General features: G+C 33.1%; 1 protein-coding gene across 2 annotated transcripts in view; it reads right to left on the bottom strand.

Annotated features, from left to right (window-relative positions):
- Nucleotides 1-6,313: 6,313 nt before the first annotated feature.
- Nucleotides 6,314-15,159, bottom strand: part of LOC125062465 — a 79,084-nt gene continuing 70,238 nt past the window's right edge. For both annotated transcript variants that reach the window (XM_047668429.1, XM_047668430.1), the window contains exons 13-17: nucleotides 14,709-14,905; nucleotides 14,274-14,407; nucleotides 13,510-13,596; nucleotides 10,911-11,078; nucleotides 6,314-10,577 (exon numbers count right to left, since the gene is read on the bottom strand). In XM_047668429.1, the coding sequence (XP_047524385.1) occupies nucleotides 10,923-11,078; nucleotides 13,510-13,596; nucleotides 14,274-14,407; nucleotides 14,709-14,905 (574 nt within the window). In that variant the 3' untranslated portion in view covers nucleotides 6,314-10,577; nucleotides 10,911-10,922. The remainder of the gene's footprint in view (nucleotides 10,578-10,910; nucleotides 11,079-13,509; nucleotides 13,597-14,273; nucleotides 14,408-14,708; nucleotides 14,906-15,159) is intronic.

The following is a 15,159-nucleotide window of genomic DNA, read 5'->3' as shown; positions in this document are numbered from 1 at the left end:
AAATATTACATGACTTATGGCTGAGATGACTGAATTTTCTTCTTAAAACTAGGAAGTGAATCATAATACACGTCGAGACTATGTCTACAATTACATTGGTTAAAATTCCTAAGTATTCTACTGAGGGGCGCATGTTTACCTAGATTGGTTACGGACTGTGGAACGACAAAAGTATCAGTCTGTCTTCTTCTTGCGTTGATTCTAGGCACTACGAAGTAAATCTTTTTTAAAATATCTGGACAAATAATCGTGCCGTGCATCAATTTGTACAAAAACACCAGGTCCACAATCATACGACGATCCTCGAGAGTTTGCAAATTGAACTTCTGTAATCGATCAACATAATCACTTCTGCCCTGCGATTCTGTAACTCACTTTTCGAACTCACACAGCGGTTTTCGCATCGGCGGTCGCTCTCAAATCAGTCGTGAAGCAGTCATTTTATGATTTGGCATTCTGAAAAGGTGGGAGCTTGTAGTTTATTGTTTATCAGAATGCCAAATCCTCTATATAATGGCTTTTAAATTATATATTTTGACCAAGGTAGACATACTGGTCAACATATTCTATATTTCTACTGTTGACGGTTATACTGTATTTTATGCCATTTGTCATTATGCATGTTTTTTCAGGGTTCATTTCCAGTCCACACTCTCTATTTGTGTCTTCTAGGGATTGAAGCATGTATTGTATTGCTTTTCAGTTATTAAAACAATGTCATCTGCGAACCGAAGATGGCTTAAATTTTCGCCATTGATATTTACTCCCAACCGTGACCAATCCAGCTTTCTGAAGATAAATTCCAGAAGTGCGGTGAATAAATTGGGCGACACGGGGTCGCCCTGCCGAACACCCCTTTTCAGTTGAAACATGTTGCCTTATTCTTCTCCAACTTGACTGTGGCTTTACTTCTTTGGTAGGTATATCTTTTCTAGTAAGTTAACATATTTATTTTGTATTCCTTGTTCCCGTAGAGCTAACCAGAGTTTGTTATGTAAGATTGTGTCAAAGGCTTTGGAGTAGTCCACATAGGCTATATACACTGTCTTTTTATACTCCATGTATTTTTCAATGACTTGTCTAAGTGTAAATATATAATCTAGCGTTGAATATTTACTTCTAAAACCAGCTTGTTCTCTTGGTTGTTGGAACTCCAGCTCCTTCTTCATTCTGATAAGGATGATATTTGTAAAAAGTTTGTAAGTAGATTGCAATAAGCTTATAGGTCGATAATTATTGAAGTTCATTGGGTCTCCCTTTTTATATAGTAATGTTATTACAGATGTTTCCCACTGCTTAGGTATTTTTTCGTGTTTTAAAATTTCATTGAACAGTTCGGTGAGAGGTGATGTTAGAGGTTCTACTATTGCTTTAATTATATCATTAGTTATGTTGTCATCTCCTGGGCTTTTTGCAGATTTAAGTTTCATTATGGCATGCCTGATTTCACTTTCCAGTAGGAAAGGGATCTCTTCATTTTTATAACATTGTAATATGTCATTATTACCAAGTCAGTGGTATTAGGCCTAATGAAACCGAGCATCTGAAATGATTTCGCTATAATTATTTCGTGATGACGACTAAAACTGAGAGCACTATCCAGCGTCACACCAAGGTCTCGTATACGATCAACCTCCTCAAGAGCATGCAAAGCAAGAAGATTGGAATAAGTTTTTATTCCTAGTAATATGAAATAAATGTAAATATTTCTTTAAGAATACAGAATTTTTTTATTATTCTTTGTAAGAATTGCTCTAAATATTTACATTCATATTTTTTATTAGGATCCCAATTACGTATAAATCTTGATTTCCTCCGGAGAAGTAGAAAATATCATATTCTTTTATTTCTTCCCTCTTTTTTCTATATCGTAGCGACCGATACAGTCCCATTTGATAAATCGTATAGCTTCTTCCAGTTCTTCTAGCCTAGTTTCTTTCATAAGCGTTCTACAGTTTAATGTCGGCAAGGTACTGTATATTATTCTTATTTTTTTTTGGTTTAGGGGGTTGTGGTAGAGGTAATTAGTAGGTAAATCGTATTATAGACATGCTAAGAAATGTAAGTTAAATTATATGTTAAATTCCTAAACAGAAATAAGCTTAGCTTTCGTAAAACTTCCTTCAGTTTATACTTAATCCCATTTAAACATACATCGTGCCGAGTTAATCTCAGTTTGACAAGTAAGTACCAATTATTCACATAACGTATAAGCTTCTACCTGAAACTTAACGATTATACCAAAACTCATTTATTTAGGAAATACTTGAAAAAATCCACTATTTTTTACATAATGACCAAAAAAGCCGCATTTATTATTTAGAGCCCATATGTTTTATCATCGGTAAAATAAATGAAATTCCATAATAACAGATCAATTATTTGTAGGGATTCATTTATATTGCAATAATCTAGGCTTTATAAAGGGTTTAACATGTTAATTATCTTCTCCGAATAGCATATCATCTGTTTGCCTCCACCAGGCTGGGGAGCGGGTACAGTTCTGTATCGCGCCGGCGCAGGGCATAAAGTCTGTTATTAAAAGATAGTGTTCAGATTTGATATCTTTTAGAGTTTGATATTAATTATATGCGGGAAACTTTTAATTCTAATTTAGGCGCATTAAACGCTGTGCAATTCTTTATAAAAAAATGTGTGCTTGTACTAGGTGTGCACACGTAAGATGTGAAACTTCTTTATGACCTTTTATTAATGACTTCGAATCTCTTCGGATCAACCGTGGTAGGGACAAGAAAAAGATGGCGCGTAACCGAAAACTGTGACGATAAATTTTTTTCCAACACCGATAAAGCAGTTTCACTTCAAAAAGCAACATGGCGCGTAACCGAAAAACGTGACGATTTGCTACAAAATTTCTCCCATACGTCGATAAAGAAGCTTCACTTCAAAAATACAATAATTAATGCTGGGTTATATCTAGCATCGATACATTTAGTTAATGCTTACTTGTAACTGCAAAGGAATAATGAAAAAAAATAAATAATAAAATAATATATAATAAAGGTATAATGTGCCCGATGGGGTTGAGTAGCGACGGGTTGCGACTGAGCTGACACAGGTTGAGGCGTACTGGCTCCGCTACGGGTTTGATGCTGATAGTAGGAATGCATGCGGCCATCTATAAGGGAAATTAAGTTATTTCACATCGGAAAAAAATTCTTAAAAAATATTTGATGCCAATGGCATAATCTATATTTTTTTAGCTTTGTGTTTCTCTCAATTCTTTCAATTTCAAAACAATCAATCTTATATATGTTAACGTAAAATTGTAAATACCGTTAGATTGTAATCTATCTCGCGAGATTATAAACTGTCGAAAGATTGTGAACTCAAGGTACTGCTTACAATTTAATGTATTATTATTCGGTAGATTATAATCTATCGAAGTGAAATCGTCAAATTGTGAAACGGTACGCACCTCGCGCGCTGATTGGTCGGCTTTATAGTAGACCGTTATATGTCCATAGAGTTAGGAATGAAACAAGGGTATCGGTCAAATAAAATAAATGCACTTCAAAAATTAGTATTTATTACTTAGTAGGTAATCAATTATTCTGACATCACCTGATAAAAAAAAATATATCAAAATAAAAAAATCAGAAACGTAACAATATTTTCTCTTCAAACACAAATTAAAATTGAAAAATTAATGAAATTTTCTTAACGTTTAGAAAAAAACGATCACAAAATAAAATCAATATTAAAAAAAAAAACAAATCGAAAACATGAAATGTTTTTGAAAACATAACAAAATTGTCTATTATATAAAAAAATAAGAAAGTAAATTGCACCAATAAAAATGTTCAATTATTGTTGCACGTCAACGAGTTGTGGCACCTGGAGTTACAAAGAACAGCTTTATTTTTATTTTTTTGCAATTACATTTTTTACTATTTTCATTATGCCCGCTGTAATAGTTTTGTAACTCTATGGTAAATTCTTCCTTATTAACAATACCTAATATTTCTGAGTTTTGTTGATCGACAGGCTCAATATCCGACATTGTTAATACGAGATCACAAAGGTTCACGCGAATAAAAAATATTAAAACACGGAAAATTTATGTAATTTAGACTATGTTTGGAGACCAACACTAACTTAATTAGGGGAGACCGGGTACAAAAGTAACACTTTGTACTTCACACTTGATTTGTGGCTAGGTTTTAATATTGTCATTAAATTAATATAACCATATATAAATTCAGTTTATGTTCTTTACACTACCAGCTCGATTTATTTGACAATGGTGTGTTTTATATGAATAACAAAGAGTCAAAAAAAACGTCGTGGAATAATGTCAGTAATAAAAAGGAGTTTTGATTACTGACATTATTCCACGAATTAATTGGTGGTCAAATATGCATGAGTTCAAAAATAGTGTGTAAACTAATAAAAATATATCAAGCTACTTACGAGTATATACAAAAAAGTTCCTACAAAGTACACATGTCAGAAGAATGCCATGAAACTTCTATGGTAAACTATTTTTTTATTTCTTGTTCAAATTTATACAAATCTTAAACTTTAGATTTCCGAGATTTAGAGGGAGGGAAAAATAAAGATATGTTACGGCCTGGCCACGGGGATCGGCGGTGCCAACGGCTAGGCGGGAGGCGAGGCACCAGTCACGTTCGCCGCCGCGACCAGTAAGGAAGTTCGACAGCGAAATGTCTTTATCGAAATCATCTTGATATTGCTTGGACAGTAATAGCTTTTGGTTCAAGACCTAATATTTGGAAGAGATTAAAACTATAACAATATCTAAATTCCATAACTTATTAGATCATATCTCAGACTGCGCAAGGTTGGTGGCAGTGGGGTCTAGAAAAGCCGGTAATTGGGTTAATATTTATCCTTCGCAATATTTCGCACTGGAACCCTTTCGCACCCTGAATTACTTTGAATTGCCATCAACTTTCGCTTAAGCGTGCCCATAATATGTAGTCCCCATAAGTGTCCCTGTGGCTTTGAAGCAGCTTTGGCCACCTTGAATTCAATTGCCAAAAGAGTGCAGCTCGTTTTTCTCGCCACGCCGCGCTCATCGACAGCATTTATAGCAGCAGCTCCCTTGCCTTCGTCAATGTTCCAACTATTTTGGAGCCCCATCTTACGGTGCAAAGTTGTCTGTAGCTCACAGACAAACTCGCTTAAGATTTGCGCGTGATCACCTAAATTGAACAGATGAGTAATGGGCCTCCGTAGTGTTCACAAACGAGTGTAGGACATGTTTAAATGATGCAGATGGTCGCAGAAGAGTCTATCGTCGACGTGGGGAGTGATATGCTCAAAGTTGCATTGAGGAGCGTGTTCCTTTTGGAGATGGTTCTTGCATGGTTTGGGGTGGCATATCGATGAACGGGCGAACAGAACTTGTGTTCATATACATGGTCGGACAAAACGGTAGTAGAAGGAGTTTGTCTGCACAACGCTACATAACAGAGATCTTAGAAGATCACGTGGTGCCTTACATGAGATTTATAGGCTAAAATTTTACTTTAATGCAGGATAATGCCCGGCCGCACGCTGCTGCACAAGTTCGAAAATATTGCGAAGAGGTTGGGGTACGTACAATGAATTCATTGTAAGTACGTACAACCTCCTCTGGCCAATTGGCCAGATCTTAATCCCATTGAGCATCTTTGAGACAATTTAAAAAGAGCTGTATATGCGAGTAATCCTATGCCTACGACAGTGGCAGAACAGCACTTTCAGGAGAATGGGACAATATTCCGCAAGATGTTTTAATAACCCTCATCAAACCTATGCGGAACCGATTAGAATCCTTAATAAGGGCACGTGGAGGTAATACTTATTAAAATATTAAAAAAACCCTTGCATAAAGCTTGTGTCTATTGTTAAAACCAATTTTCAATTTTCTTCAACCAATACATATCTTATTATTATTAATTAACTATTAAGTACTTAAGATGTCATGTGGAGCATGGTGTAATGGTTGCAGCTCCTTACAAACATTGTGTAAACCAAAAAAAATTGGCAATAAAAAATAGTGGCGGAGAGTTTATTGCCAGTTCTTGTCTAGGAAGACTACGTCCTACGTCCCTTGATTTGAGAACTGGCAGTAAATGTTAAATTAGAAGCATTTAATATGTATTACTTTTTTGACGTTCATAAGTGAACATTGAGTTACCTATGAAGAAATGATTTTGATTTGATTTGATTAAACATATATGTAAATCAATAAAAGCACTGTTAGCCGTTGCAGTACTTCAGTTGTTGTTTAATTAGGACAAGGAGCACCTCTTTCTGAATGTTCACCAATAAAAGCGCAGTGTACAATAATTGTGTATTTATTTAAAATCTATCTGCTTACAGAAAGTCAACGTAAAATAAAAGTTTATTACTAAACGAGTCCGTTGAATGAGTCACACGTCACTTACAATTTAACTAAACCAAATCTAGTATCATTCACTAATGGTCACATTATGTCCATTTCCTATTACATAATAATCACTTATTACTACAAAGCAAATACACGATAAATATTCAAAATAATCTTCGATATAGTAATATTATCGTACTAACACAAAACATATTTATTTCTATTAATTGAAAGAATATAACGTTGAAACATTTTAACTTTGAAACTATTACCCTCTTGAATGCGTTTAAACTACTCGTAATAACTTACTTGACTCAGAATTTATAGAAGTTTAGGATAAAATTTTGTTATGGGGAATTTCTGATAACAATAAATTGAGGACAATGTAAGTGGTATTCACTAAGAAACGGTTAAAACGCATTTCTTCAAAATAGTATCTCAAACTATGTATTATTGGTCAAGATGTTTATGTAACGTCGATCTAAACTTTTTGAAAGTTAAAAATTTTAATGGAACACGTCCATTATCTTTATTCACTAAATTTTGTCATATTTTTAATTCTGTCACAAACAGTGGAATATGTATACATTTATATAATTTTAAAAATGCGTAATAGACAACTAGATACTTATTTAAGTTATCTACTCTCACAAAATCTTTACTACTCAATATTATACATAATATAAAACTTTTATACAAGATCCCGCAGTAATCAATGCCGAATCCAGGCTTTTATTTCCTGTTATTTGACCCTTTAGGGTCAAAATTATACACTTTAATGCCCTTATATAAGTCATTGTATAAGCTGTATTGCCACACTGACTAAATGCTCCAAATACAGCCACAATATATCACACAATAATTGGATAAAATGTTTAAAAGTACACATCTTTTACATTAAGCAAATATACAAGAGTCAAATATACTGGCATTTCGAACAAAGTAACAAAAAACGAACCTATTTGGATAACAATAATATAAAGACACTCTAACAATAGCTTATTTAAAAAAATTTATTGTTTCTCTCCTTACATCTTTGTAATTACCTACTATAGCACTACATGTTAAGCTTAATGTTTATAAGAAGTATTCACCAAGAGAGGTAATCCAGCAGCAGCAACACACAACAATACACAGTAACAAGAAAAAGGTCAAGACGATGTGCGCCGATATACTCACAATTTGTTATTTATACTTCGAACATTCTAAGAATGCTAATAAAATAATAGACAGGTCGCAGTCACCACATAAGCCTATCTGTCCCGTGTGGGTGGAATGTGAGAGCGATTCCGATCAAGGTACAATGAAAAATGGTTATATAAAACCAGTATCAACAACGTTTGGATCTCTTTAACATTAGTGTATATATATGAACTATTTACTAAAGTATATTTATCAACTGTGAGCATGTTTTCGGGCACGAGATTGTTTGCACCTCGTTATCTTCTGTTACATTGTACACAACACACAAGCGGCAATGGACGATTATAAACGTCGTTGTTATGTTTTTGTTTAACCTTCTATATATTTAACACCGAAGATAATAGTAATAACACAGAACATTTAATAAATGATTATCATATCATTTAAAAAGCTTAAAATATGTAAAACTGAGTATTTTTTTTAACTTACGTAATCTAAAATAAAATAAGCCATTAGGAAAACTATCCGATCTGCATGTTATCTCCTAATACGGCTCTAATACGGTACGGTACGGCTCTGGTACGCGGCTGAATAAGAAGTGTTTTAGCTACGTTTAGGCAATGGGCTTTTTGACAGGATTTTAAAACCATTTCAGATTATTCATTGGTGACTATGAAACCTATATAATGATATATTTTTTAATTCTGTTAAGTATTGGCTTTAAACATTCATAACTTCTAGGAACGACGCCATTGCACAAGACCCTAAGACGTTTATAAAGATGACTCTTAATTACACTTTATTTTTCTTACTGCCAAATAGTACATTCGTCACAAGCATATGACATTTTTAACCTTTTATTTAATGTTCTGTGATGATTGGTCGTTCAAAATACATTTCTGGGTTTCGTATTTTTGTTCAATTAATTTCTTAAATGTCTATCAATTTCTCAGTAAAACCTATAGTCTAATGTAATCTAAATTCACCGTAGCTTCAGGCTTCTTGAACAAGCTCAGTCTTTATTATTTTATAGCGATGTTTTCTTGGCAAAGGCTTGTTAACAAAATAATCCTAAAACTTTAAAACAACACATTGGGAATATCCGCTTATCTATGTTTGTATTGTTATATTATTGAATATTTTAAATTATTTATCATAAGTAATTAAATATTCTTAACTGTTGTAAATTCTTTTGCCAAGCTAACGTGATGGGAAGAAGCCATGTCGAAATAACGATCAGATGGACGGACCCCGCTCCTACCAGCTACGGTGAGTAAAGCAATGAAACGAAACTTACATCTACACCTTTTTGATTTCTAGAAATCAAAAACAAATATTTCACACAAGCATTTACGAAAAAATTTCAAAATGCCTATATTTATACGTACATAATATTATTTACAGCACAAATTAAAATTCGAAATCTACTCACGCAAATAAAACGTAATTAACAATAAACCTTGATTTGGCCTTATAGTCCGGTCAATTTGGACATCCAAGGTTACAATAATTCGCACTTGGCTGAATATTGGTAGGATTGCTCAATACACTATTATAAAGGAAATGTGAAAAGTCCTCATCGATCCGGCACGTGCAAAAAAATTTACTCAGCCAAGTGCGAATTATTGTAACCTTACCCCTATTTTTTTGTCTAATTTGACCGGATTACTAGAATTGAATTACTATCAAAGACTTTAATTGTCTTCGACACTACTTAATCACCTGACATATCGTAAGACATTCATAACTGCGTAATTACGTCTTAGCATCCAAAATATAAAATGCTTCAAGCGAACTAGCAACGTTTATCTTTAGACAAACAATAACATTTAGGAATGTATGATAAAGATTTAAAGTTAAAAACAATAATTCTAGACTACTATAGACGTCTAAGACTCTTAAAATGAATAAGTTTAAAGGTGATCGCCACCTGCTTTTAACACCATATGACTCTTGCCAATATTTTAAAGCAATAAGAAAATGTTCAGTATAATCACATCAATTACATTTTCACAATTTGTTTAAAACACACAGCATTCCTAACACGAACTGAAAACAGAAGTATATGCTTTGTAGAACGTTCGTAAAATAATGGTGAGGATTAAAAGAAATTATAATAAATAATAAGTATATTAACAGCTATATTTTAAATTATCCTTTCAAGCTACGTTACCATGTGCGTTCTCATATAAACAAAAACATAAATAATTCAACATTTAACTAGTACTAACAACTTCATAGGCCGACATTAATGTATACCTATAATTATTTAAACTTCAATCATCTTTGGCACTAACTTAAGCAATATTTAAATTAAAATGTCAGTAGACATTTTGCATAACATTAACAATCATATAATTAGGCCTCATATAATTAAAAATGGTGGGAATTAATGTTTATCTAACATAAAGAAATAGGAATATTAAACTAAAACATGATATCTGGCAATGTCTTTGAGAACAAAAATTGGCAACCTTTATATTATTATATCTTGTCCATCGTGTGTTGAAAGGTCAAGTAAAAATAATTCAAATTAATACAAAAACTAAAGCAATTTCATTGCCTTTGGCGATACATATAGTAGTAATAACTAGGTATTTTTAACCATACTTTAATTAAATCGATAATAGAAATATAATTTTGTCCTGTAATTCGTTTGAAAAATATATCTCATTTAATATTCTATAAAGCTAGTTAAGATCTGTGGAATTTAAAAATAATATCCTAGAAATAACAACGTTAACGCCAATACGATAACAATAGAAATGAATCTGCTAATATAACTGGAGTTACTTTTATATGTTAATTTAATATATGGTAACTTTACATGATAGTAAATATATTTTCCTGAAAATTAATTTAGGAAAAAAAATATAATTAAATTATTGGTTTGTCTCTTAGGCTTCATTGATATTTTTTGAACACAATACAACTTTCATGCTCTTTACAAAGCCGTATCAAACTATTACAAATTTCGAAGGACAACAAAACTCAACGATTATTCTTTGTTGTAGATCTTCGATATCATGTATTTATCCATGCCCCATCTTGTTCAGGTGTGTATTCCAAATACCTAAAAAGCAATGGAAATCATTTAGATTTTAGTTCATAATTTTATTTTATTCATGGGATTGATTGAAGGAAAACTAATTAAAAGTGCACATTTGTGCAGGAAATCCTAGGTTCGATTCCGGCGAAACATTATTGGTTTCGTGATGGAAGAAGCGTACTTGTTTTTTATTTAACAGAATATATGTACAGATTTTAGCCGTAGAAGTGTGTATTTATGAGTGTTTACATTCATCTTATTAAAACGCGTTATTTATATACTATGAGCGTTTTGGATTTGGTAATGTTCGTCAAAAAAAAATTGTCTCTTCTAGAAGTGGTATACGGTTTTTTTTACCTAATCCTTATATCAGACGTTCATAGCATAGTATATGGGATTCGGAGGGACAGTCATTGGCGAAGTTGTGTTTGCTTTTGCATTTGTCCCAGATGGGGCCCCTTCTGGTGCACCCCGAGCCGCTCTAGATGGCGATCCCGGTGCCGGTTGGTACATTGGAGGCGCCACCTGAAATGATTTATTAAAATTTTAAATATCTTGCCTCTTATGCAAAGATAGTCTAAAGAAAACATTTTTAACTGGATTGAAGTTATGTTTTATTATAAATTTACAATTATTTTACATAATTTTAAATTTAACCAATGTTTCGCATGCTTTACAGCATGCGTGGTCACGGTGACTGAAGACAAAAGATGTTGAATGTCAAAAAGTATCACAGCTGTAGAAAAAGTTGTATTATCTTTATTTATTTCCCCTATTCCTCCCAATTCCCATTCCATCCCAATTTTTATTAGGAACACATGCGTCACAAGGCGAAATGCGAATACAGTCGGATAAACAAAGCGTTAATTGTATAAACATAACAACGCATCAGAATGCACTACCAAAAAAATCCTCGATTTGTATTGTGACGCAGATTCGGAAGACTTTGATAGCATTTTAATGCCAAACGAATTTTAAGTGATAAAAATAATGTGCAATGTTTACAGATGATACGTAGGTATATCACTTAAAGCGAACACCATATTGTTCAAAAGAGAAAATATTGCGTATTGTTGTTCCTCTTTGACGGAAAATATGCTTGTTTTCATGTGTCTCTATCCTTTAACATTATTTTCTTCTTTATAAATTCGAAATGTTGGCGCGTTCATCACACTCGAAATGGACGAGGGCCCAGCTGAGGTCTGTGCCTTATGTCGAACATTTAATTTGATTAGTTTTTTCCAATTTAATAAACACAAGTTTACAAGATTTAAACTATAAATAATTTGCAACATATTACTGTCACGTTTCATATGATTTTTAAAGTATTTTTAGCCATTTTCCTGACTGGTACGATAATTTTGATCCATATACGATAATTTCACGGCCCTAGTACGATAACTGCCTGGCTTCAGGTTGTTGTGAACACTGCTCTTCAGTCACCGTGACCACGCACGCTGTAAAGCACGCGAAACGTCGGTGAAATTTTAAAATTATGTAAAATTATAGCAAATTTATAATATATATATATATATAACACATAACTTCAATTCGGGTTAAAAGTGTTATTTTTAAATGTGTAAAGTTTATGTTAATAAAAGACAATACAAAGATAGTCTAATTGCGAAGTTCGACTGGTAAAAAGTATTACAACAAGGAAGAATTGTATTTCCGTATATATGCTAATTTATGTACCTACTAATACGTTATCACAAAACATTTCTTTTGTTGATTTATATTACGCACAGCCCTTAATTTTCGTTTAATTAAATATTAAATGTTTTAGAGAATGTGGAGGCAGTTATAAACCTTACAAGATGTAAAAACATTACGATTTCAATTTAAACTGCGTTTTAAAATTTAAATCAAGTTGGCTTGGCCAATGAGAGCCTTTCGTTCGAGCTCATTGAAAAATTAAGTAACACGCACAGGTAATATTCGTTACTAACTATAACCAAATCTTTGACACCCAATCGTTATTGATTTTTCGCTTTTACACATCCATCAGCTACTCAAGGCACTCTAGTAATATTCATCGTAACTAATATAGTTACGAAACAGGTAAGGCTATTTTCCCTTAAAAAGTTTTACGCCATCTATGATCAGCGCTCTAAACTGCAAGAATCTATAATACCGATACAGGACGAAATGTATGCAAAATGTTGAAACTGCATTCAGGCAATATAGATGACGTTAGGTGTTCAGGTATAGACTTCTATCAAGTATTGACGAGAGAAGTTTGAACTTGTTTCGAGTTCTTAATTTAGGCTCACGTGGACGGAAGGACATGTGCCATTGCTTACAATGCGCCGTCGCGGCCACGTGATGAGAAAACTTTTATTTCCTGTTGCTTAAGTACTAACTGGAAGTCGAAGTTTTACTTTTGATTTCGACATAAAATGTGTACATTAAAGGAACCAAATAATTGTTCGAGAGTTTCGTATTAATTTCGTAAGTTGTTTGTATTATTTTATAAATTCTAAAAATTTGGATGTTTCTCTTGAAAATCGGACAGTTTATACTTAATCCCATTTAAACATACATCGTGCCGAGTTAATATCAGACAAGTAAGTACCAATTATTCACATAATGCATAAGCTTCTACCTGAAACTTAACTATTATACCGGAACGCATTTATTTAGGAAATACTTGAAAAAAAAATTTTTTTACATAATGACCAAAAAAGCCGCATTTATTATTTAGAGCCCATGTTTTATCATCACTAAAATAAATGAAATTCCATCCCTACAGATCAATTCATTTATGTTGCAATGATCTAGGCTTTATAAAGGGTGTAACTATGTAGTGGACGAGTCATGCAGATGCGGCTGTCTAAAATAAAAGTCTCGAAAGAGCTTTGGATCTGTAGCCCCACATACGCGTTCTCGAGGCCCACACAAACTTCACTGTTAGTAGCTCGTAAATTGTTAATATAATACATATCATGTTAATTACCTTCTCCGAATAGCATATCATCTGTTTGCCTCCACCAGGCTGGGGAGCGGGTACGGTTCTGTATCGCGCCGGCGCAGGGCATAAAGTCTGTTATTAAAAGATAGTGTTCAGATATCTTTATAATTTATTTTAATTTATATCTTTTAGAGTTTGATATTAAGTATATGCGGGAAACTTTTAATTCTGATTTAGGCGCATGAAACGCTGTGCAATTCTTTATTAAAAAATATGGTTGCGTGTACTAGGTGTGCACACGTAAGAAGTGAAACTTCTTTATGACCTTATTTTTCGAAAAATGATCTACTATATGGAACTTTACAGAAATTGGTTAAATAATGTTAAATTAGATAAAGTTTAACAAAAGGCTTTTATTATCATAGAGATGAATACAAATACAATTATTTCACTTTACCTTATTACTACTAAGATTATTACAGAATTTCATTAATTGTAATAGAAGTATTACTATCATTGTTATCGTTATTTTATATTTTTGTTATAAATGGCTTCGAATCTCTTCGGATCAACCGTGGTAGGGACAAGAAAAAGATGGCGCGTAACCGAAAACTGTGACGGTAAATTTTTTTCCAACGCCGATAAAGAAGTTTGACGTTTGACTTCAAAAAGCAACATGGCACGTAACCGAAAATCGTGCCGATTTGCTACAAAATTTCTCCCATACGTCGATAAAGAAGCTTCACTTCAAAAATACAATAATTAATGCTGGGTTATATCTAGCATCGATACATTTAGTTAATGCTTACTTGTAACTGCAAAGGATGGGTATAATGTGCCCGATGGGGTTGAGTAGCGACGGGTTGCGACTGAGCTGACACAGGTTGAGGCGTACTGGCTCCGCTACGGGTTTGTTGCTGATAGTAGGAATGCATGCGGCCATCTAAATGGGAAATTAGGTTATATCACATCGGAAAAAAATCATAAAAAATATTTGATGCCAATGGCATAATCTATATTTTATTAGCTTTGTGTTTCCGTCTATTCTTTTACTATTTTTATAAATATCCAAAATCAAACAATCAATCTTATATATACAATTATCTTCAAATAAAATACACAATAATTGTGTTTAGGTGATCAACCTCAATCGTAAATTAATAAAGCTATTGAATATTCTTACTCATTCTATTATATTATTTATCGAAAAAACGTTGAAAACAATAATTAATTAAGAAACTCACAGTCATTAGCGGTCCATTGTTGGGCGTAGTCATGTTGGTAATGATAATGGTTGCTATATGGCACGTAGAGTAGCTGATGATGACTTCTGATAGGCGGCGGTGACTCTGGCCTTCGACATCGAGAGGCAGACCGCACAGGCGAAGCTTGTTCTGAACTCGTTTGAGAACTATAAAGTTCCTGACTACTATCCGAGCAACTGGGAATAGAATTCAATAGAAGAGTTCATAAAAGCGAAGGTTGGAGAAATGTCTCTATATTGTGCATAGTTCTCCAACTTTTATTTGCTTCAGTTATATTTTATTTATCAAGTTTCTAGCGGGTGAATTTAGTATACCTTGTACGATTGAAAATGCTTTTAGTATATAGTCAGTGATATATTTGGAAGGTACTTAAATTTCTTTTTATATTAAAAGTGACTTGCCGGCCCCTTTACTTATTGATTAGCTGAGA

The sequence above is a fragment of the Pieris napi genome, chromosome Z (assembly GCF_905475465.1).
Source record: "Pieris napi chromosome Z, ilPieNapi1.2, whole genome shotgun sequence".
NCBI lineage: Eukaryota > Metazoa > Arthropoda > Insecta > Lepidoptera > Pieridae > Pieris > Pieris napi.
The sequence above is the reverse complement of the archived record's forward strand: the minus strand, read 5'-3'. Positions and strand labels throughout refer to the sequence as shown.